The 25,150-nt window shown below is 39.7% G+C and overlaps 1 protein-coding gene across 4 annotated transcripts in view; it reads left to right on the top strand.

The window, feature by feature from the left end:
- FRMD3 (FERM domain containing 3) overlaps window positions 1-25,150 on the top strand; it is a 153,256-nt gene that overhangs the window by 94,123 nt on the left and 33,983 nt on the right. For all 4 annotated transcript variants that reach the window (XM_075411166.1, XM_075411169.1, XM_075411167.1 and 1 more), the window contains 3 exons: window positions 10,815-10,912; window positions 12,145-12,268; window positions 24,345-24,432. In XM_075411166.1, coding sequence (XP_075267281.1) covers window positions 10,815-10,912; window positions 12,145-12,268; window positions 24,345-24,432 — 310 coding nt within the window. The remainder of the gene's footprint in view (window positions 1-10,814; window positions 10,913-12,144; window positions 12,269-24,344; window positions 24,433-25,150) is intronic.

The following is a 25,150-nucleotide window of genomic DNA, read 5'->3' on the forward strand; positions in this document are numbered from 1 at the left end:
TTCAGGAGACTGAGATGGAAAATGACCTAGCTGAAGTCATCCCTCCGTCTGTGATATTACAGAAAAAAAAAAAAAACAGTGAGAGCCTGAAAATGTGTGCATACCATGTGTTCAGAGGCCAAGAGTGCCCTGGGCAAAGGATCAAGCCATGCACTTGCCTGTCACTGTATTTTGTTCCACTGCTAAGGATGCCTGTGAATATTGTCAGTCACGTCATACCATTCCAGCTGCTTACTTTCATCTTCCCTTGTTTTAATTAACGATTGCTTCGGTAGCTATGCTTTTGATATAAAATCAGTTCTTGCCTCTGGATGTTAAGGCACTTTGAGATATTACTGCTAAATAAGGAATTTCATGGACTCAGGACAAAATTTTTGCCTCTCACCGCAGAAGGAGGTTCTGTGTGGTCCTTGATCACTGTTTTCTCTGGAGTCAGCTGGTGTTAGGATTGTAGTTCACAAATTAACTTCAGTGGCCATGGGGGTTGTCACCTTGAGCTGTTTTGTTTCTGTAAGAACAGACTACAGAAACCCGACTTGTTAACGAAGTCCAAATCTTAATGCACTTCAGTGCTTAACTTTAACTCATCTCCTTGACTTGTGTCAATGTAGGTTTAGAAGATCTATCCTTATTTTTGGAAATACTGCTTCCTCACTGGGGCAGTGAGGCCACACATGTTAGAAATGTGTTTGAGAAAGACTAAAGACAGACTTTTTTTTTCTGATAGTCAAATTAATCAGACACTTTTTCAAATGCCTTTTAAAAAATGTGATGAGAAAGTGACAAGGATTTAACTTATTTTGCTCAAATGATGTGGCCTCTCAATTTATTTTAGGTGCACTGGAGGCTCAGCAGATTGCAACAGAAACAGTGAAAATTGATTTGTTAACAGTTAGTGTGATCTTTTGAACAGAGAGAGGTGCTCAACCTGAGTATAAAAGCGATGTTCCTCTAGACTGTGGCCATCTTGGAAGGTTTGATGACTTCTTCATGTATAGTATGTGGAGGACATCAGGCTCTTCTGAGTGGTACATCTGTGCCTTTCTAGATCTGATTGTCTAGCGCTTATAGGTGTCGTGAAGTCAGAACAAAGTACTTCAGTTTCAGAAAACAACATTCAACCGGCTTCACTGAGCATCGCTAATGAGAGTAATAACTACTAGTTTTTAATTAGGGAATAGCAACATGACAAGCCGGTCCTCACATGTCCCTTGCTCCCTGCCACGTATACCTGTAAAACATAATTTCGGTTTCTTTTCTTGTTAAATCAGCATCTGCTCTGCAGCCTGTTTTTCTGGCTGACACTATACGGGATTGGGGTAGAGGCTTTGAATACGTACATTTTCAGTATTACTGCTAATTTCTTTTTCTTCTCATTTTCTTCTTTTTTCATCTTTTTGGTGCAGTCCAGTTGTTTTTTCCAGAGAGCATGATAGACTTGATGGTGAGAGAGGGTTATCTGTAGCTATGTGTGTGTAACCACATGCAGAAAAAAGGTTATTCCAGAGTTCACTATGATGGTCAAGATCATTCTGCTAGCATGGCATGCAAAGATACAAAATCACCATGAAGGAATTTGTAACTACAGAGGTCATTCAATCCACAGAACACACAGCATCCCACCACACTCTCTGGAAAGCACAGACATTTTTCTTCTGTGCCATTCTTCAGTATGCTTTGATCACAGTCAGGGCCCTGGGAGGGGCCACAGCTGGGAAAGCCAGAGATGCTGTGTGTAAACACAATGGGAACAGTCAAGGGAGAGTGAACAGATGGGTCCAAAGACTGGTCACACTTGGGCACAGATTTTTACTACATTATTTCTTTTCAGTGTTCTTGTTTAGGTAGTGAATAAATCAATGTTTGTTCGTTCTTACGTAATAAAGAAACCCAGGGCCTCATGCCTTCTTATCTCCAAATCCCTGCATTATCCTATGTGTGTACAATTAAAATGAGAGAATATAAAATCATTTGAATTCCCAAAGGAATGATATAAAATTCTACAGATAATACCATATCAGCAGTAATCCATGATTATTGTAGAAAAAACAGACCTAGAAGAGGGCATGGGTGAGTAGCTGGCAGAATTAACCAAAGATGGATTATTTCAATGAGCTTTCATGATGCCCTTTTTTCCTAATCCATATTTCCTAATCCAAGAAGCAGTTCTTCTAAAAGGCTGTCATAAAACAGAGTAATGAGAACTTTGGTACCAGAAAAGCAGATAAAAACATGTCTAACCGGAAGTCATATAAAATGACAAAGACTTGGGATATGTAAACATGGCAAATTCTAGAGCCCTGAGTGCGCTAGCTTGGGTGAGGAAGAACAATACAGCTGCATGCATGCAATGCTTGACTAGTCCTATCTCAAACAGCTGTACTTGATATTGCCTTGTGCTGGAAGAGCCTGGTGCTTTTCGCTCCAGAAGTGGGATGCCAGTTGAGGCTAATAGTGCTGCAGGTTGTTGTTAATGCCTGCATATCAAACCATTTATTTGCAAGTAGACAAGTCTTGCAATATGTTCCTCCTTCCAAGGGTAAACCAACGTGAGTTGAGCTTGTGCTGCTGAACCCTGTTCCAGGCATGATTTAGGAATACCTCTGCCTCTCTGGGTAACCTGTCCTGCTTTTCTTGAGATGTGCTATGTTTTGATGTCTCTGCAAGTCCACTTGCCTGTTTTGGCTTTCTTGAGGTTATATTGGCAGTTGCCAAGTGAGTTTATATTAGTTTTAATAGTATTAGGCTCACAATCAAATTGAATAGCACAGGTCTTAAAAAAGAAGGAGAGTTGTTACTAAGAGCACTTAGGGCTGTCAGGCTTGCCGATATCGTTCAGGGTGGGGAAAAATATTATCCAGGAGAGTCGTGGATTTTTTGGTGGAGCTTGTGTCTGTGGGAGAGGGAGACCTTACATATTCAGAAGTCCTCTTGTAGTCCTCTAAGGGAAAGGCAGGAGACCTAAGAAGGTGCAGTTAAGTTGTGGAGGCTTGCAGAGGAGAATCTATTCCTGTGCCGTGGTGGGGCTTTTATGTACCCAATATCCGAAACAAAGCTTGTCACTTACCACTCCTTTGTCCTCTTTATTCATTGGTAAAATTAACTCTTGTGTAGCAGTAATGCTTTTTTTTTCTCCTTGTAGGCTGTTGTTGTCAAACAGCTGGCTGGTGTAGTATTTTTTCACACTTTTCCCAAGTAAATACCATACACTGTAACGCAGGCACTGGCCATCTCTGACGCCAGGAGGAGAAGCTCTTGTATTGCTAGATCCAAGTGGCAGTCGTGATCCTGATCACAGAAATGCGAGATTTGAAATTAGTGCCACCACCCCAGGGCAGAAAAGCAGAGAACGGCCTATTTCCTTCTGAGGGAATAGTTTTGGTGGTGTGTTTTGGGTTTTGTTTGTTTGTTTATTTCTTTAATACTATGGATCCAGAGCTACTCTGATGATTTTGGCAATCTAGGAGGAACGTAGGTTCAGGATGAAGTTATGGGGGGTCCTGCTTCCCATCTGTTTGGATCTTTAGCATTAGTACTTCTTCCCAGAAGGCATAGAACAGGGAGTGTGGTTCTTTCTACAGGTGCCTGTTAACACAGAAGACAGTCATGCAGTTTTCCAAATAAGTTAACAAGGTAGTTACTATTACTTCTGGTGTTAGATATTTTAAGTCAACTAGATTTTTCTTTTTTCCTGTGTTTGAATGAAGATTATGTTTTGAAGTCATGGTGGCTGTGCCTGTAGTTCCTAATTGCTCTACTAGAATTTGGCTTATGACTGATTAGGTGGTTTGAAAGGGCAACTGCTGTACTCATATCACTGTGGCATGCTTATTGCCATGTGTATCTGTTTTACAAATGCTATGGTGGGTTTAACTATGCTAGTGGGAACAAAACTTCCATATTGTTCCAGAAATTTGAGAAAACAAGTAGATTATCTCCTCCTCATCCAAATTCACACAAAGTTTTCTTGAATAATTATATGAGGAATTTTAACAGTTACATTCCTGCCTATTCATTTTACTATTATTTTCTGGATCTGTTGCTCATGAATTTGTTTAATCATTCTTTTTTTGGATTTAGTAATACTGTTTTTCTTCACAGCCTCCTGAGGCACTTAGTTCACTACCTGCTGTGTAAGGTACTTTCTTTTGTCTGCCTTAAGCAATTTCCTGATTTCACTGACTTGCCCCTAGCTCTAGTATTGCAGGGTTCAATGAACAGCAGTTCTATGTTTGCCTTTCCCGCTACCCTCAAGATTTCATAAGATGCACTCTTTCTCCCACTCAGTCACTATCTCTCCTTTTAAGGGAGGCTCTGTCCTCTCACTTATTTTAGTTGTTGTTCTCTGTATCAGGCTCAGCTACGTCCTGTAGAGGCTAGAGCTAGGTAAGACATTCAAGATGTGATTACACCAAGGCTTTAAATAGTGGCAAGATGCCCCTCTGTCTTGTTAACAATATCTTTCCTGATGATGCCTAATGTTTTATTGGCTTTTTTGGCTGCTGCTGCACCCTCAGTTGATGATTTCAGAGACCTGTCTGTGGTGACTCCAACATCTATCTGTCAACTCTGTGTTTTATTGGTAGCTAGTAGAGTGATGGCTTTTTTGATTTATAAGATATCAGAATACTTCTCAAATATTAGTAAGTAGACAAGCAGTATATTTTCAGAGAATGTAATTATTTTTTCCATTAGCTTTTTTGTGTGGGTGATACTGTAAAGCATAGAAAATATGTTCTCTTAGTTATAGTATTACATACTAGTATGTAGTGGTTAGTGTTTAGGTGAGATTCATAGACTTTGACAGGAAACTAGTGCTCCTGCAGTGTACTTGGTGATATCTGCTGTAGAAGACAGAATGTGAAATTAGTGTCCAGAAGAAGATACATAAAGAACTCCAAAATACTCCTGAGGGAGGAGGGCACCCGGTCCAGGAATATTGTAAACACGTTCATTTGCCCTCTGCTGCTCTGTACCTGAGTGTGCACAGTAGCATGGGAGAGAGCAGTGCAGTCAAAGTCAGTCATTGCACTGAGACAGCAATTTTTGAAACGTTGCTGGATCTCTTGAGGTGACAGTGTCTGTCAGCTGGAAAGGCTGCGACAACACTGGGAGAAGTGCTTGTTACCGGAATACAATGAGTGAAGTGACTTGAGCACAAGAAAAATACACTATGTGCGCAAACCACAAGGTTTGGCTGTGGGAAAACTTTCTCGCCTCAATGCACATCCTACAATAGATAAATAAATTGACTGCAAAGCAGTTAGCAACATGGTCTCTGGAGGTCATGAAGCCTGCTTAAAAGCAAGAATAGGTATTGCTGACCATTCATCTGCAGCTACGGGAAGGGCTTGGCTAACCTGGAGTTGAGTCATCTGTACTGCAAACAGATGATAGATGGAAATGAGGTTATTCCAATGATAGACATTTGTGAGCGTTAAGTGCTGAAGCATACATTTGCTAATTTGCTGGTAAGCCTGAGTACTTACGGCTGTAAATCAGGCTGTAAAGTTGTGCCAGGGCTTGAAAAAAACCAGCTGTGGTGGAAGGACACAAGAAGCAACAAAATCAGATCTGATTTTGCAAGTTATTTCTGTAAGTGTAAGCGATTTCAAGTACATGCGTAAACCTTACTGAATTCAGGAGTCAGGTATGCATTCATAGGTCTTTGCTGAGCTGGGACATAAATTGCTTTGTCAGGATTATAGGAACTGTCTGAGGCTGAGCCAGCCTTTGGCAAAGCTTGCAATGTTGGCTTTCAGTCCAAAGTGCATATAGCTCCTTCATTTGAAAGAACTCTGTAATGTCGTAGTCTTGTTCCAGGCTGCCCCTCTTGCTTTGAAGATGAACAGTATCCCATGCAACTTGCTGTGTGGGTGGTCACCGAAAACCGCATTCAGACTCTCTGGTTTTGCTCTGCGTGGGTATTCCTCTCCCCTTCTCGTAAGTGGAAGTGCTTCCCTTGCGTCCCAGCCAACAATTTCTCCAGTCTCCACTGTGAAATGTGCTCTGTGCCTCTTTTCCCCTCTTGACTGCTGCCTGTTCTGTCTTGAAGATGTTTCTATTTTTTCTTTTTTTTTCTTTTTTTTTTTATCAGAAGTGAAATAATTCTTTGAAAGTGAACCATTTGATAAAGGATTTCAACGGTCAAGTGCATGCAGCGACTCAGTAGCACAGTACCATAGTGACAGCAAAAATAAACTTCCGTATTTTTATTTAAAAATTAATAGTGGAATAGAAAGATAACATGGAAAATTTAAGAGACAATCCCTGCCCCACAAACAGCCAAGGAAATACTGCGACAACAAAACCTTTTCATATAACGGAGAAGAAGCAGAGTTTCTTCCTCAGACTAGCAAGTGCTAGGGTCTGTCTATTTTAAAACAAAGACAGTGAAGAACATCAATGGGCCATGTTTGCAACAGAACTAGCCTACATGATGGCTTGTTTTCAGCTCTGTCATCCCAGGATGATCACTGGGAAGAAATCAGCTCTGAGGCACAAATGTTCTTTTCCCTAAAATTGTATCTTATGTGCTGTTGTGGTTGTATATCCTCTGCTTACTCTTACTTATTTTCTGCTAACATACTTCTCAGGAAAAACTGAACACGTATATGTATTTTCAAAATTGTTACAGGAAGTAAATATTTCCTGGTATGTTAGGGAGACAAGACAAAGAAAAATCTGTTGTACTGAAGTTACAGAAAAATTATAATGGAAATTTTCTGCGATTTTTAAATTTTTTTTTCATTAATTCTGAACAACTTGCAGAGCCAGTGGTTTATCTGGAGGGGATGGATAATAATACATTTTTATTAGCTTCATGTAATTGACGAAAATGCATCTATCAACAAATGAGGTTGAGACACTATGTATTTTTTTTTTTATTGTAATGATGCTAACTTTGGGGGATATTTTTCTGACAAATCTTGGTGGTTTCATATTGCAAACAGGCTTAAGCAAGAAACTAGTATAAAACCTATATTGATTCCTGTTTGATTTCTTTCTGGGGTAAACAAAACTGCATTTCTTGTTTAAGATTAGCTCAGGTAACGGAGACTATTATAGGTGCAGAAATTTGATAATGACAGTCAGGGTCTTTGATCCTGGTCAACAACAAACTATTTGCTTAGAAATGGCACAAGTATGCACACTCCCACCCGAACTCCCAGTGCATCTATATAGAATTTTAGTGGAATGCATACAAATGAGTTTTTGCCCTCATTCTGAGGGGTTTCTGTTGATGCTGCTGTCGACTCCCTGCCATCTCACTTCAGGAATCTAACTTGTGATTTATTGCACAGCATTTGAGAGAAAGAAAGAAGGAAGCTGCCTGACTCTTGAATAGGTACTTTGAGTCAGTTCTTAAAATCTTCCATTCTGCCTGGGCTCTGAAGGTGATGGCTTGTAATAGATGGTCAAGGTGGGCAGCATTGGTGCCTAATCCTCTTGCATGGGAAGGAATTTCCTGCAAAACTATTTTTTCTTCTTGTAAATGTCAAAATATTCATAGAAGAGTAACTGTTCACAGTGTTAGCTTCCATCCATAGAGCTGGAGAGTTGGACCTGGCATGGTCATGAGAATTCAGATTCTTAGTTCTCATCCCAGTCTCATGTCTGCAAATGCAGGTTGGAAGCAGTGGGTTAATACGCTTTTCCAGAAGCCTGTTTACTTTCATATCTTGTTACAGTAACATTCAAACTCAGAAACCACCAATGTGCAGTGTCGCTGAAGATCTATTGACCTGACAGCTCAGCCTAACAAGCCGTACTGTGATATCTTGGGATGCCCTTTCATAGATGGCTTTTTCTGACACTTCTTAAAAGGTGAACTCAGTTTGGCCTCAAGCTAGTGGTCACTCTGGAGCGCTGAAACCCAGTTTTTCACCCTGGCAAGACTTGCCAGAAGCTTTAGGATGGGGACTGCTCATTTGCCCAAGTTACGTGTTGTATCTGGATCAATATACTGAGCCTTTTCCAGTAGGTTGCCATTGTAGATGAAGAATTTTTAACTGCGTCTCACTGAGGCCTTCGGTTCACCCTGATGCTGTTGTCCTCTGCGAATTTCCTGTACCATAGCAGTACCAAATTATGGAAATGAATTAGTAAGCTGTTGCTGGACAGTGATTACAGGATAAAAAAGGGATTGCAAAATAATAATAAAAAAAAAGGCATGCAAGTGTAAAGTTCCTGTAGAAACTTGTAATAATGTAATGCAGTGAGGCAATGTGTTCACAGTGAGAAAAAATTTCTTTTCTCAGTGGTAGCTGTCTCATATTTATGTAGCATTTAGTAACTATCCAAGGAAAGGAAGAAATTGTCTCTTGACCTTGAGATAATACTTCCAGTCTTGGTTGAATGTAGAACTCACTGTAAGCTTCAGATAAGCTACTTGGTGCAGGAGCTCATGGTGCACACAGAACCAAGTAATTTTAGCAAAATATGTCTGACATCGGTGTAATTCATAAAACAGTTTTTTACTGGCTAGACTGTAGCTCAAGTTTGGAGAGGACTGGCAGAGTCAAGGAATGTCACAGAATCACAGAATCACAGAATGGCAGGGGTTGGAAGGGACCTCTGTGGGTCATCTAGTCCAACCCTCCTGCCGAAGCAGTCACCTACAGCAGACTGCACAGAACAGCGTCCAGGCGGGTCTTGAATATCTCCAGAGAAGGAGACTCCACAACCTCCCTGGGCAGCCTGTGCCAGTGCTCCGTCACCCTCAGAGTGAAGAAATTCTTCCTCATGTTCAGACGGAACTTCCTGTGCCTCAGTTTGTGCCTATTGCCCCTTGTCCTGTCACTGGCACCACTGCAAAGAGCTTGGCCCCATCCTCTTCACACCCACCCTTCAGGTATTTGTAAGCATTTATAAGGTCCCCTCTCAACCTTCTCTTCTTCCGGCTGAACAAGCCCAGTTCCCTCAGCCTTTCCTCGTAGGAGAGATGCTCCAGTCCCCTCACCATCCTTGTAGCCCTCCACTGGACTCTCTCCAGTAGCTCTTCATCTTTCTTGAACTGGGGAGCCTAGAACTGGACACATGACTCCAGATGAGGCCTCACTAGGGCAGTGTAGAGGGGAAGGAGAACCTCCCTCGACCTGCTGGCCACACTCCTCTTGATGCATCCCAGAATGCCATTGGCCTTCTTGGCAGCCAGGGCACGCTGCTGGCTCATGGTTAACCTGTCGTCCACCAGGACACCCAGGTCCCTCACCACAGAGCTGCTCTCCAGCAGGTCCACCCCAAGCCTGTACTGATGCATGGGGTTGTTCCTCCCCATGTGCAGGACCCTGCATTTGCCTTTGTTGAACCTCATCAGGTTCCTCTGTGCTCAGCTTTCCAACCTGTCCAGGTCACGCTGAACGGCAGCACAGCCTGCTGGTGTATCCACCACACCTCCCAGTTTGGTGTCATCAGCAAACTTGCTGAGGGTACACTCTAACTCTTCATCCAGGTCATTAATGAAGAAGTTGAACAAGGCTGGGCCCATTACTGACCCCTGAGGGACACCACTAGTTACCAGCCTCCAACTAGACTCAGCGCCGCTGATGACAACTCTCTGAGTTCTGCCATTCAGCCAGTTCTATATCCACTTCACCGACCACTCATTCAGCCCATACTTCGTGAGCTTCCCTAGGAGTATATTATGGGAGACTGTGTCGAAAGCCTTGCTGAAGTCTAGGTAGACAACATCCACGGCTCTCCCTTCATCTACGCAGCCAGTCATGCCATCGTAGAAAGCTATCAGATTGGTCAGGCATGATTTCCCCTTGGTGAATCCATGCTGACTACTCCTGATAACCTTCTTTTCTTCCACTTGCTTGATGATGGCCTCCAGGATAAGCTGCTCCATCACCTTTCCCGGGATGGAGGTGAGGCTGACCGGCCTGTAGTTCCCTGGGTCCTCCTTCTTGCCCTTTTTGAAGATTGGAGTGACATTGGCCTTTCTCCAGTCCTCGGGCACCTCTCGTGTCCTCCAGGACCTCTCAAAGATGATGGAGAGTGGCTCAGCAATGACATTCGCCAGCTCTCTCAGCACTCGTGGGTGCATTCCATCGGGGCCCATGGATTTGTGGACGTCCAGATCACTTAAGCGATCCCTCACACAGTCCTCCTCGACCAAGGGAAAGTTGTCCTCTTTGTAGGCTTCTTCTCTTACCTCTGCGGCCTGGGATTCCTGAGGGCCAGTCTTAGCACTGAAGACTGAAGCAAAGAAGGCATTCAGTAGCTCTGCCTTCTCCGCATTCTCCGTCACCAGGACACCCACCTCATTCAGCAGCAGCCCCACATTGTCCCTAGCCTTCCTTTTGCTGCTGATGTAGTTGAAGAAGCCATGAATGTCCTGAAGGTCTGCAGAAGCCACTGAGTCTGATAGCACCCTCTAGATAGTTGACTTTATCAGGCTTAAATGGTTTATTTTTCCAGGGAGATGGTGCAGCTCTTAAGCAGCTGGGTGGCTTGTGAAAACCTTTAGTTGATGAGAGGAGGTGTGTCAAAAAAACTTACATTACTGTCATTTATTTCACATTACTAATGAGCATCGTAACAGCTGTACGTTTTAAATAAAGTACTCTCTGTGCTGTCTCTTAGTGGGTTTTTTGTTACTTCTGCTATCATTGTTTCTTTGTTATTGAGAAAAATCTCTTGTCTTACATCTAGTTTTTCCTGTGGTTGTGCTTTGCTTCTTTCTCCTGCTGTTTAAGGTAGCAGGAGAGAGATCCAGAGTAGTTGCACAACTGGTTTCACACTGAAAAGTTAGATCTGTTACAAAAAGATGCCACATCGTGTCCTAATTTTTTTTAATTCTGTTTCAGATACCTCCTATATCTACAAATAAAAAGGGACATTTTCCATGGCCGTTTGCTGTGTTCTTTTTCTGATGCTGCCTACCTGGGTGCCTGTATTGTCCAAGGTAAGTACAAGCAGCAGGCTTTCTTAAATACTTAACTCATAGGTGTTTTCAGTATATAAAGAGAAACTCGAAACTGTTGTGGGAACACTGCTAGCAATAATTTACATTGGTTTTTTTTTTTTTAATTGTATGGTTTCCCTGCATTGACATCCACTGTAAAGTGTTTTAAGTAATTCAGCCATTTGTCCAAGTAAAACCAAATTGGAACTTAAAAGATATTTAAAAACAACAGGCTGTCCTAGCATTGAAGTGAAAAGGTATGGTATCAGTATTAGATGCAAGTTATAAACAAAGCAAAATTCTGTTTTGAATCCAGAATGTAAATGTATCCCAACCATTTGAACTAAGCAGGGAAAAGTGTCATTCAGTGCCCTTTCTTATGGTAAAGGAGACCTGTGTGATTATGGAATCTCTGATAAAAATACTAGATGTAATTCAAGGAGAAAAGTCTTTTTTTTCTTTCCTTTTTTTTTATTCTCCTCCTGTCTCTCCCTGTCATTTCCTTAGGGCCAAATTCAGGTGTATGTCTGGGATTGCACACAGGTTGTCTGGGATTGCACTAGATGTCTGATTAGGGACGTCGTATTGTGGAAGTCTACTGCATTCTGCCTTTAACATGAATTAAACTCTTAATGCATTATAAGGCAGCGTATCCAAACCAAGACTGAGTCTATACCAAATCAAAAGAGGCTTATTTAGAAAATGAAAACAATAAATTTCATGTTTGGGTACTTAAGTGATGCATCTTTTAGAAGAGGAATCAAATACCGTGAGCCACCTTAAATAATGTTAGAGTCTGTGTTTCTCTGCTAGAACAGAATTAAATCAGTCAATATCAGCGAGGATAAATCAGTGTGAAAAAACAAGAGAATCTGAAGTGCATTGTTTTAGTTCTGCCTGGTAGCAGAATGACAAGTAATCAAAGGGGGAACATTACCAATGCCTGTGTTCTACAGAGCGTGTTTCTGCCACAGAAAATGGTTTAGGATTGCTAAGTACTGCTACAGTTACTAAGCCATGAACTTCACTTGCAACTCGTTGACTGGCAGTTATAAGGATTTTGTTCTTTCAGTTAACTAGTAATTCTTCAAAGTATCATTTCTTGAGAGGTGCTGGATTCTTACTGATTATGGAAGTATCTTCAATTACACTGTATTTACTGACTTTTACCTGTATTAACTAATGTTGCAGTTGCATTTTTCTGTTTTGTTTTGTATTTTGGATCTCTTTAGCTGAGCTTGGTGATTATGATCCTGATGAACACCCAGAGAATTACATCAGCGACTTTAAGATTTTTCCCAAGCAGTCACAAAAGCTCGAGAAGAAAATAGCTGAAATGCATAAAAATGACTTCAGGTAATTTAGAAGGGTGTTTGGTAAAAAGACAGCTAAGAAATACTTTTGTCTGTTTCCAGGTAGTATATGTTACCTTAGGAGGGTTAGTTCCTTGGATCATAATAGATGCTTTACCAATATACTGTATCATATGCTGTATTTGAAAATGCAGGTTCAGCTTAGTGGATTTTCTTTTCCTGTTAACCTTTATTTAAACAGCCGATTCCTGCATGTGTGCTGGTGATTTAGACTGCATTTGCTTGAAATGTAGGTCTGGTTAGTGGGAGCAGCTCACATCATGAGTACTGCTGTGATTGATTAGTGGAATAACATCTTTCATTTAGGAGTCACACGTCTTTTGCTGTGAAATTTCTGTATGTAGTGCAATTATAAAATTCTTAATGGGTGTTGACCTTACTCAAACTGTAATTATGTTATTTTATCTGTAGGTTGGTAATATAGTGATGAATTGCAGAGAAATGTATTTATATAACTTCTTTGGAAGGCTAAGGAGGTGAGGTTCAGAACTCTGCATGATCTTTTTCTGTCCTAAACTTTTAGTAGTGTGACAAAGGGGAACGGAGACAGATAGATTAATCAGTCTTTTGGTTTCAAAGTTGGATGTGTCCCTGAAGTATGCTGTTTCAGGAAAGAAGTAGCGTGCGTTGTGCGACTATACCCTCTTCAGGATTGTCAGCGAATGACATCCACAGTGGTGACAGCAGTGGCTTGCATGGTACTCCAGTCGCTTAGCTGAGGGTATTCTTTGGGTAACTTGGGAGAGGAATAGGAAGTGAAGAAAATCAGATGAAAGGAAGCGATTAATTACAGGAAGTAGAAGGACAATTTTTGTTCAAAGATTACAATGCTCTTTGCACTTGCTTAAAACCCCTGTGTTTTGATTTCATACTGTGATATATGTGAAATACTTTGCTTAAGTATATGAATACTTTTTACACAGAAATGAGATGGTGAGGCACCAAGTTCCTGAGGGAAAAAAAAGTAGATGAAAAATTCCTTTTCAGAGGAGTTAAAGCTTAAAGCACACTTTTTTCTTTTCAGAAGCGTGTCAAATATGTTGTTCAACAAAAGTGCAACATTCATAGCAGTAAGCTTGCCAGTATTAATGCATCTTCTCTTTTTTCCCTTCCCAAAATCGGTAGAATTTTTTTGTATGTCTTTCAGTGAAACGATGTTTTAAATGGCACAGCTACATCTAATACTTTTAGAGCAGTCCAAGCTGTGCTTTATGCAGACCCATAGAAACAGCCTTTTAAAAAAGAAGACAGAATTTCTCTTACTTTCAATACTGTTCGATACAGTGGCTGCAGATTTCCAAAAAATAAACTCAACCTTTAATAACCAAGATCTTTCATCAATTAAGCCAAGGTACAATTGAAAAGTTTTTGATCAATTCAGTGTTTCAGTAACAGGCTAGTCATTTATTTAAAGCTAGGAGAAGGGAATGAAGGATGGTTAATCAAAGCTGGTATTTTTTATGTTTTGTAGCCCTGAGAGAGATGTATTTTTGTGCTTTGTTTTTTTCTCTTGTGCCCATCCGTTGTGAATTTACTCTGCTAGTTCCTATGTTATGAATAACCACGAACATTTTGTAGCTCCTTTTTTAAACCCCCTTTCCTGTTAGTGTAATGTTGCTGATCCTGTGACAGTAAATGTTACAAGCCTTTGCACAGGTCCTGCTGGAATTCTCCCAGTCATGGATTCCTCCCATCAGTTGCTGCTCAGCATGTGAATGTGTCCCCTGAATTTGTTCAGTAGTCTTGGTGAGGTACGCTGTTCATTTGCCTTTTGGAAATTGGATGGTATCAACCTAACTTCTCAGTAACTGAGAAGTTAGGTTGATACCATCCAATTTTAGGTTGATTACCTAAGGTTGATTTAGGTTGAATTAGGTTGATACCATCCAATCCTGTGGATCTGCTCATTTCTGCAAAGAATTCCAGGAGGTGTTTGAGGCATGACTATAATTTATAGCAGAACTCTTCTCATATATCCCATTTATACGTATATGTTCCTTAATTCTCTTTCTATTCTAGATTTTACCAATTTGTGTGTTATGAATATTAGGCTCAGTGGCTTATAGCTCTTTGCAGCCCTCAGGAACGGTTTTCTTTCTTTTCTGTTTTCTTTTGCTTACGTCAGCATCTGGTGTGCCTTACCTATTTATCTGGTTACAGAGAGCTTTCTGGATAGCTACTGTCTGGCGCTTTTCCACTGTAGATCTGTCTTCCCAAAACTGATCATCCTGTTACATTTTTTCCATCAGATATTCGCTAGTCACGTAGAAGTTTTACCTTTTTCCGGATATTTAATTCCATGGATCTCTGTTCTAGGAGTACAAATTAATAAAATACATGTGTCATACAGTGAACTATATATAGAAAGGTCTAATGCTAGAGGATCAGATTTCTGTGTCTAGCTGGAAAAAAAAAGATGATTAGAAAAAACACTGAGCTTACAAGGTTCTGTCTGGCACATGGGTTTCACTGCATTCAGCAAGCTGAATTTCCTGATAAGAATTAATATTTTGCTGCTCAGTGAGTATTTTTATAATTGCTGCTTGAAAAAATGTTCCCCTGGCCTTTTTTTGACAAGATCCTTGAGTGGTGCATTAGCTGAGAGCCAATGTGAGGAGCGCAGAAGAGACTTAAGAGCCATTTTAATCCAGCTGCCATTCTGCTGCCTTCAGAAGAGTTAATTCTGAGTTTCAGCACTGCAATTGAGTCTCATTGTTTGTTTTCCTCACACGTGTAAATAAACAAAGATCAAGGCATCTCTCTCCTGCAGCAGGCTCCCATATAACCAAAGCTCTGTGGCCTGGAAGGGGCTGGTTCTTCTCTGATCCCTGTCTCTGCGTCCTCCGAGCCTGTCCACTAGGCACATTTTTTATTCTGTCCAACAGCATGATGGCATAATTTGCCTTTTGAAAGATGCATGAAGACAGTGAGGGGAATGTCTGGGAAGCAGCAGTAGGGTACTGTGACAGCTACCAGTGGCTTAGTGACTCGTGTCATTTAGAAGCCTTGTTCTTATTAATTAAAACAGATGTATGACATGGTGTCTCTATTTCTTATCCTTTGTGGCTGCAAGAACATCACTGGATTTTAGCGAAATGTGGCCTTTTATGTGACTTTCCACTGTCACATAAGTGGAAATTGCAAAATTATAGATGTGATAGACAGAAATGCATGTCAGCTTTAATGAGCTGTTATTAATTGTCTTGTGAATTTTAATTAATTATTCTTCCCTCACTGAGAAGGGGGGAGGTGCAGGAATAATTCCATTGAACCTTACCACTGGTGGGGCAAACGCCTGCCTTGGTATCATCATGGTACATATTCTCATTTTCCTGTCTTTCCATTTCTTTTGAAGCACTGCTAGAAGGTGGAGAGATAATGCTCTTATGACTTAAAATCTTAGAATATGTGAGGATGCACAAAGAATTAATGAGACTTAGAGACTTGTTCTTAAAAGAATTCATAGTTGATTCGAATGCTATGGTTTTGGGTATGGTTACAACAGAGCATAGCTACTGAAGTAACAGCTGCTTACATTTCTGTTTCCCTACCACTCTTAACAGGCTGGAAAAGATTTGGGCCATGAAAATCTAGATACTCTGTGAGTGTATTCTGGTCTACCTTCTTCAAGTGAAGTGAATACTAAGGTCCTTCCCCAGGTTGTTCACTTGCATGCCCCTTACCCTTTTAGTTAGATGTGTGCAAGTGTTTTGTAATGTTGCATTGTAAATCACATCAGTAAAATGATCCAAGTTAAAAGTAACTTACTTTTACTTGACTTCCACACAAATGTGTATGGAACTATATGTTCAATTCTCATCTGTTTCGGCAGTATTGAAGATAATTAGTTCATACTTCCTTAGTTCATTTCTGGTGACCAAAAGCCCCCAGCTTAACACAAATATAGTGAAGAATTCTGCATAGATTCAAAACAGAACTAATCCATCAAGTGAGGTTAGGCAGAGTGGTGAAATCTTCTAGGCAGAAGAGAGGAAGGCTGAGTGAAAGATTAATTCTTCAAGCATAACAGCAGGGATTACTAGGTTTTTACATGAAAGGTTGCTCAGGTGATCTTAATAATCTCTTTGGGATTTGAAGTTTTGTTTTGTTATGGTTTATTTTAGCACATCAGGAGTTTGCTCCTTTCAGATATTTCCAAAACGACTGTACTTTTTCCATGGAAGAATTAGTGCTGTTTGTTTGTTTGGGCAACCTGCATTAGTACCTGGCTCAGTTCTGCTTCTAGCTATTGCTGTTGGATTTTGTGAGTTCATCTTACAAAAGACTGGACTTTGTATGTACATACGCACCTGTGTCGGTACTAGTTCCAAATTGACTTCTGTTGCAACTGTGGGATTTGCTTCAGACAACCAAACAAAACATGAGATGTTTTTAGTGCAGTCACATTCCTTTCTCCCTTTTCCAAGACAAAAATTCCTTCTTGTGAATTTATATCAGATCTTATATGCTTTAACAGAACATCTGTTACTCTGATGATATCCCTAGACTTTTGAAAGATACCTGTCAGGCAGAGCTCCACGAGGCCCTCACATAAATCCCTATCAAGAGAATTTATATTTGTATGCATCATGGGATTTTTTCCCCTTTTTTTCTTTCCTCAAAGGACTCAGTGGTTGAAAATATTTTAATTTTTTTTTGTATCCAACGTGAAAACTAATGATCCATTTTTACTTATTTCTGATATGAAATATTATACCACGTAGTTTATCTGAAAGAGGTATATAAACAGCCATTAGTTTATCTTGAAAGCCCTGCACAAACATTAACTTTGTCCAGTAAATTATAGAGGTACATGACCTGTTCAAATACCTGTTTCCCAGGCTGACCTCATATAGGTAAATGCAAGTTATTTATTACTGTTTGGGATGGCCAGTGTGGATACAAGTTCGAGAAGGTTCAGTACTACTGAATTGGCTGTCATCTCCATTGTGCATATCAAATACTTGAGCTTTTGCAAAAGCCGTATATAGGGGGACATCTGGATAAGAAAAAGTTGCCTCTGGAAGCATGAAATCACTGCCCTATTCTGCTATGAACTATCTCAAAAGCAATTTAAACTTTAAAGGGTAGTATTTTCTTGAAACCCTGAATAGCAAATTAATGCTTTTGCTTAGTCCAAGCTAAATGAGAAGTGTTGTTTAAATTTTATTTGAAAGGCATATGACATTTTCATCTTTTGCTGCATCATGTACACTGTAACTACTTGGTGGTGATTTAAGCACTTCTAACTTTCCTCTGCTGCTCCAACTCTTTCTGTATTCCCTTTGCTGTCAGTTATCATGGGTGCTCAGACCCTGGTACCAGCAGGAGTACAGGATTTCACGGTCTATGCTGATCTGGCTCTCCATCTCCTGTGCAGACATGGAGCTGTCAGTGGAGCCACTGGCAAGTGTAATTACAAATGTTACTATCAGAGTGTATTCTGGGAGGCTGTCCTAGAAGGCTTGAAAAGGGTTGCTAGAAAATTCTTCTCTTTGTGGGTGTTAATATCACTTGGTCCAAGATTAAAGCAACTTCTTCCATGCTGTTGAATACATTAAAAAGTGCTAAAACGAAATTCCTGTTTAGCAAGTCCAGAATAAGGTGGATCTTGTATTTTATTTAAGACCTTCTTGCAGTTAAAACTACATATTATCTGCTTTTATGCTGCTGGCAGCACACTCCTCTACGCTTTATATTTAGCTTCTTGTACTACCCTAATCACAGTGGTATCTAACAGCCTCATATACACGAAGGGAATGTGATCGGATGGACATATGGTGTGCTCCAAATCTTGCAAGTCACGTTACAGGAGGCAGAGGCCACTTTGCTGGAGACTGAAGATCTGTTGAGGTTTGCGTGGCGGTGAGGGGGGAGTTTGGAAAAGAACAGACTTGGGCTACAGGGATAGCTGACTTCCAGGCCTAAGGAGCCAAAGCCTTTGTCGTTCTGAGCTATACAAAGCACACCAAGGATTTAGGAGGGTTGGAGATTATGATGGTGTATAGTGGGAGTTCACAAGCAGACAGTGGTAACGGCTGCTTGGAATCCCACCTACATGACAGCCCTGGACTGCACTGAATGTTCTCTTCAGCCTTGATAGCCCATGCTGGCTTATTTACAGTTTCCCAGTGTAAGCATTTAGATCAGGCTGTGCACTGGCACACATCAATGCAGCTTCACAATTATCTAATTCTCTCTAATTTAGGAATTTGGTATTAAAATGCCATTGTGTTTGCTGTAATAGGTGAATAATTTGTTTCTATTCTGCTATAATTACCTGTTGTATTCTTTAACTCTGTAATTCTTATCAGTTACAATTTGACTGAATTAGAGAGATCGCTGGAGTGTTTATTTATTAGAAGTTTGAAATAACAAGTTCTCCTGGTCACCTGGTCCTTTGCCTGAAGAATGATGTGTTGATTTCCCCAAAGCTTTGCTCTTCTCAACCATTTGTTTTCTTATGAAAGAGTGCTTAAAACCAAATAAAATTAACAGAAATGTACTTGTATTTCTGGATGCACTTACTAGAAAATGGTAAGAGGGAGATGCTGTTTTGTTGGATTGGTGTTTGTAAGGCACAGAGAGTATTTCCGTAAGCTTGATGGTGAGGAGCAGCTTTACCTAAGCATGATTTTAATGGAAGATGCAGTTGTAGCAGTAATCTAGAGAAAGGGACTTCACAGACAGAACAAGTGTCTTCTCCCTCCCCTTTTGCCAAAGATCCATCTGATACAATGAAAATGTGAAAAGATATATCAATATATGTGATTTTTCTTTTAATGGGAATTCCAAGAAGTATTCAGTACAAAGGATACATGAATTGAAAAAGGTAACTTTTTTTGTTGTAACATTGATAATTTTTTACCTTTAGGAAAGATTTATTTTGTGTATGTGTCTATGTGCATGCACTTCGTTGTTTTTCTTTTATTTTCTTTTTTTTTTTTTTCTTTCCACCCCTGGGAGGAATGGTCATAATCATGATCCACAGATGTGTTGTTTTCTTTACCAAGCTAGTTGTTGCCAGTCTCATGGTGATGTTTGGATTCAGGTTCTGTATATTTAGCATACTGCTAAATTCAGATGTCTCTGTGAATTTCTACAATGTAGAAATTTCTTCATCGGCTGAAAGAACCTATTTGCTCTGCCCCTGTCCTTCCTCCCCACCTCTTCTTTATTTGGGAGAAGGCTTTACAGGCCAGATATGTCTGGACTAGAAAGATAAATCTACTGTGATATTAAAAACAGATAGCTCAGTAGATGTCTGTGCATCATGGGAATACATTTCACATTACTGATAAGTAAATTAAAACTGCATCTGCTCTGTAAATGTATTCTGTCTGTTGAATAGGCTTAAAGCTATTGTGTCACTGCATCAGCTTACAAGGTAAAGTTTAAATAGAAATACCTAAACACAGACTTCAGAGATACTGTCTCAGCCTGATCTCTGAAGGCACACAAGTAATTTGAAATGTTCTGATAGAAGGAGTTGTGTAGGTGGCACATGTCATTAGTGTACGTGGTGTAAAATTAAACCCATAAGGATTTAATAGACTCAGTAAAGGAGTTTAGTTATTGTTTTAAGTGACCATTTTCTTGTCCTAGAATTCTGTCTGAGAGAAAACACATTTTTCCAGTATGAGTTAAAATTGATATTTGAGTGTTTTCCAGTTCTTTTAAGTTTTCTGTGTTCCAGCAACATTTCAGCAATTCAACTGCTTGCCAGGTGATAAGGTCTGTTTTCATATGCAGACCCTTTTAAAGGCTTTTCTCTCCCCGAAAGTGGCTCGGGTAGTGCTCAAGGGAGCCTGGGCAATGTGAAAAGCCTGGCCTTGCTATTCTGACAACCGAGCCACAGCCTACAACATAATTTTGTTTACCAGTGTCTTCATTTAATGCTTTTCTTTGAAATGATCACCACCATTGTGCTATTGTCTCCAGTACAACTGAAATACTGATAACTGTAGCAGATTTTTGTTTCAGTACCACGTAGTCCTCCTTAGCACCTTCGTCATGACTAAAAACACTAGCAGACAGACTGTATTTAAAAACGTCTCCACAGTCTGCCAAAATCTCCTGAGCAGAAAAGTAGAAACTGCTCAAGACCTTTAGCAGTATATTTGTATAGCAATTGAAGTCTCAATCACCTGTGAAAAGAGTTAAAGGAGCAACAGCAAAACCTTAGCCGTGTGTTCCATGATCAATATATGGTGTAGCTAAACGTGTTGATTCTTTATGCAAATTTCTGGCTTTTCTTTAGGTTAAAAGGAAACCCTGTGTGATGTCCTGTACAAGATCTGGGATATAACAAGGAGAATATTTCATAGATCAAGATCCTTCCTGAAGTACTCACTTCATTGAGACTGCAGTGAAGTCTGTCTGCAGTTGTAGGGCAGGACGAAAGGTGTTTGATGGAGACTGAGCCTATGTTCTTTAAAGCTTTATGGCTGCTGCTTTTCCGTGGTTTGCATGGAGGTGAATTCGTAATGTTTCTAGAGACCAGATCATTATGTGTATACTTACTTACACTTTGAATTAATTACATTGAAACACCTTACAGACCATAAATACCCAGAAATTAGTTGTGCATAGGGCATGCTCAAGTCCAGTATTGCTAGTGTATTCTGTAGCAAGTAAATTTGTTTGACGTAAAGACAAGGCAAAAGGATGGACAATAATTATGCCTTTTATTAGTAGTGGTAGTATGTTAACAGTAGTATCTCACGGCACTTTATATGTCAGTAAGAGAATCAGAGAAGACAGGTGAAGTGACTTCACTACTGTCATTCAGAAAGCAAGAAACTGAGAATAGCATTGAAAACACTGTTTCTTTGCTGTTATTGCTATATAGTCTTCCCTGTTTATTAACAGGAATTAATGCTCAGTCTTGTGCTATCTCCTCCTTGACTTTCACCAAGTTTCACTGCTTGAGTCTGTAAAAGATACAAACCTCAAAGCAAAGGTGTGAAAGGGAGAAAATTCTAGAGTGAATTGGTGTGGGCAGCCAGCAAAACAAGTAGATCATTGCTGTGGCACACCCTGGAAGTATTCCCTGTTGAGCATCCTGGCCTTTGAAGTGGTTCAGAGTTGTGGGCCCTGTGGGGAATAGGCAGAGCTTGTACATCATTTACTGTGTACTTCTCACGAGCCTAAAGGAAAAAACAGAGCGTGTTACAGACTTCTGAGTCTTCTATTGAAGTCTTTGTTTCATTAAATTTTTATTAGGAACTTTCAGATTGATTGATTCCTAGGATGAACCATTAATTCGTAGCTAATAACTGTGGAGCTCAAGTTTCACAGCTAATCTGCATTTTATTATTTGTGTGGTATACAGAAACTTTTCAGTGTAACAATTTCTTTTACTGGTCCTGTTCAAAACTTTTGGGACCCTGCAGCTGGGTGCTATAGTGACTGCAACATATGGAAAGGGAATGCATCTTGCATTTAATGCTGAATACGTAGTGAAAAAATTGGGAAGTGATATAACGTCAAAAGGAGTGAATGCACATAGAGAGAGACTTGACTTTCCTGAGAGAACTGAGTTACAACAAAGCAAAGATGCATTGTCTTAAGTATTCGGGTTTTCCCCTGTAAGAGGCATTAGTTGAAACACTTGCATAAGTGAGGAAACTCCATACATTTTTGTGTAAGGCCGTTGCGTTAGAAAGCTTAAAGGCTTTTTACAAAGCCAAACAAAGGCAGATCTAATGTTAAATCAGTGACTGATAAAGAAGCGTTGCCTTTTCTTTGCTGATAGGATTTGCTATAGTTACATTTTTATTTAGTGAGGAAAATTTTATTGCTAAGTTACAGATGAAAAAGTGTGTGATCAGGGCTTGAACATTAATCCTTTCATAAGGGATGAATGATGATTTTTCATTTGATACGGCTCTTGACTCTTCTGCTTTGTGATGTTCTTCTAAGGCTTTGCACAGTAGCCATTTGTAATCCAAAAAGATCAAACTTGTCCATGTCTTCTCCTTTTTTTTCCAAGTACCACAGCTTATTCCATTTGATGTGCACAAAGACAGCATAGTTTCAGAGGCTATAGCTAAGGAGAGTGTGCTAATTCTTTTTTAATATGTCTCTTTAATAATAATTGCAGTTTAATTTTTTCCCTTCTGGAAATGCCAAAACCCCAAAATCACATTGTTCCAAACTATTTGTCGCTTTTTGATCCTTTCAAACCAGAAGACTAACTGCTTTCCTTTGTACCAGCAAAGGGAGGTGGGAAAAATACAGATTTTGTGTTCGTATTTTTTTGTAAGACCCAATTTCCAGTAAGCAATCAAACGGTCTATTTGTGTTGCTTTTCACTGTGCAATATAAGCTTTCTAAGTAATTTAGGTCAAGTTAGTTAACTACTTCTGTCCTGTGTAGTTGGTTGGTACATGAAACAAACTTGTTGCCTTTGAAAGGCTCATTTATGGTCTTAACAGTTGTGATTACACTTAAAATTGTGATTTCTTGGTATTGAAAAGGGAGCAAAAAAGTTTAGTAGAGCGGTTAGGAAGTTGACCGGGCAAAAGAAGCATTTTTGTTTTAATCGCTGCTTGCATGCTGTCTGCCCCTCAAATATTTAGCTGTGTAAATGCACGTTTGTAGTTCCTGATGTTCCACTTGATATGTGTTCTTCTCCATTGGAAAGAGGTATGTGAGAAAGAGACCAAAAAAGGAAGGAGAAACAAGGGCACTTCTTCTCCTATCTTGTGTGGGTTTTTTTCTTTAAAAGCTAAACATCAACAAAGATGTGGTCCAAAATAAAGTACAGGTAGTGTGGGATCAAGGAGGACCAAAAGACCTGTGGAAGAAGCCAAAGAAGTATCATGGACTTGACTGGGAGACAATGAGCAGTGAAGTACAAATGAGCATGAATTAAAACTTTGTCACAGAAAAGGTTCATGACATTTACACTGCTACAGGGTATCAACTCGGTCCATTCAGTACAGGATTTGACATCTACAAGCATGGTAGACATTGTCTTAATTGTTGAACTGAACTTTGGGCCAGATACTGAATCTTGTGTGTCAATGCTTGTTACTGGGGCATAAGACACAGGGAAATTATTCTACAGCAGTGCACAGAGCAGTTTTTAAATGCCAGTTCCTGGGTGCCATTGGTCACAGGGTGAGACTGGCCCCCCAGATGCAGGGTTAAGATGAAGCATGACTATTGCTGCGTTCCTTGAAGATTTATCTATGTCTCATTTTTTGGATAATTGTCATGAGAAGCTTTTATGAGCCTGGCTTTCTAAAGGTCCTAAGCACTGCTTATTGTCACAAAACAGTGTTATGTCTCAGAATCACGTAATCTAGTCATACAAATACATAAATAAAACAATACTCAGAACATTTCACTGACAAATAGGCATTGTAAATCTGTGTTAGAGCTTATTGTAACAGCAGGAGTTAGAAGAGCAAAAATCAAACAACAAAACTTACTCTAGAACTCAAGTCTTGTGTGCCGTGTTTCAGGCTTTAGTATATATTCATGGTTGATTATAGACACACTAAAAATAGGGGCATATAATGGAAATACTGGCAGATTCTGAACTATCATGATGGTAACAGGCATTGCTATAATTAGGCATGCATCTGAGTAGACAGTGTAATATGATTGCCGTGTTTATACCCTGTGCTGGAAGGAATGTCTGTTAATCTGCGCAATCCTTTTAAATGAGTTGGAGAGCAAGAGTTTGTGGAAAAAAGATGATGAGGTTTATTTCATATTCAGGCTGATGTGCGTGTATATGAAAAGACAACAAATACTTGCAGGATATTGGATAACTTTGGTTAATTGTGTAACATGTCCTTGTCTCAGGATTGAGAAGAAAACATCAGAATTTACCTGAAAACATCGGGCACTGTACAATTCAGCAGGAGAAAACATGTGAAAAGTTTTCTGTGTTTATATTATAAACAGAACATGGTTGAAATAGTTTGTATTTCAGTAAGAACTATTCTTTCCTCCTTTTCTTGGTATTTAAACTTTACAATCAAGAAGTCTCTTTATCCTGTTTTCTTTTTGCTGTCAAAGTATTGTTTCTTTTGTAATTTCAGAGGTCAGAGTCCAGCTGTTGCTGAATTTAACTTGCTCCTGAAAGCATATTCTTTGGAAACTTATGGTGTTGATCCTCATCCTTGTAAGGTAACAGTTCTTTTTACTAACATTTAATAAAAAGTTCTTTTTACTAACATTTAGTAAAAAGCCATTAATTGAATTGATTTAGCTCTGTTTTATACCCAGGCACAAATAGGAAGTAATTTATAACAGAACTTGCCCTGGAACTACGTATTACATTTAAGCCTTGGAAGATCATTGAGTGGTTGACATTTCTGCATCAATCAAAATAAAGGGCTCTCCAGACGAAGCAGAACATCATGGGAGAATGTAGTAGAATATTGTGACAAAAGCTTTGCATTATACTTCATAATTTCTTTTCGTTTAATGCAAAAGGTTCTCTAAATACTCCAGGTGTGAAATATTTTGTTTGCCAGGATTTTCAAGACTCAGTGTTATTCTGTCCAGAAGACGTAACAAAATGTTAGTCCTTGGCAATTTAGTTTTTCAAACACCATCAAAATATGCAAATTTTAGGAAGAACAGAAAAGAAATGTACAGAGGGAAGAACCACATATATATTTGCCTATTTCTCTACTTTGCTGTTTTGTGGTTCTCTGTAACAAGGTGATTTTAGTTACCAATTCTGACTATCCCTTACGCCTGCATGTTTAATTACTTGGTTTTATCTGCATAACCTGCAGTGTGTGTTTTTAGTGTTACTTGCTTCATGTCTCAACTGCTGCTTTTACTTTGGCTTGTATACCATGTCATTTGGTGGATCAGTTACAGTGTTGTCCAGTTA

Source organism: Opisthocomus hoazin, chromosome Z (assembly GCF_030867145.1).
Source record: "Opisthocomus hoazin isolate bOpiHoa1 chromosome Z, bOpiHoa1.hap1, whole genome shotgun sequence".
NCBI classification, from domain to species: Eukaryota; Metazoa; Chordata; class Aves; order Opisthocomiformes; family Opisthocomidae; genus Opisthocomus; species Opisthocomus hoazin.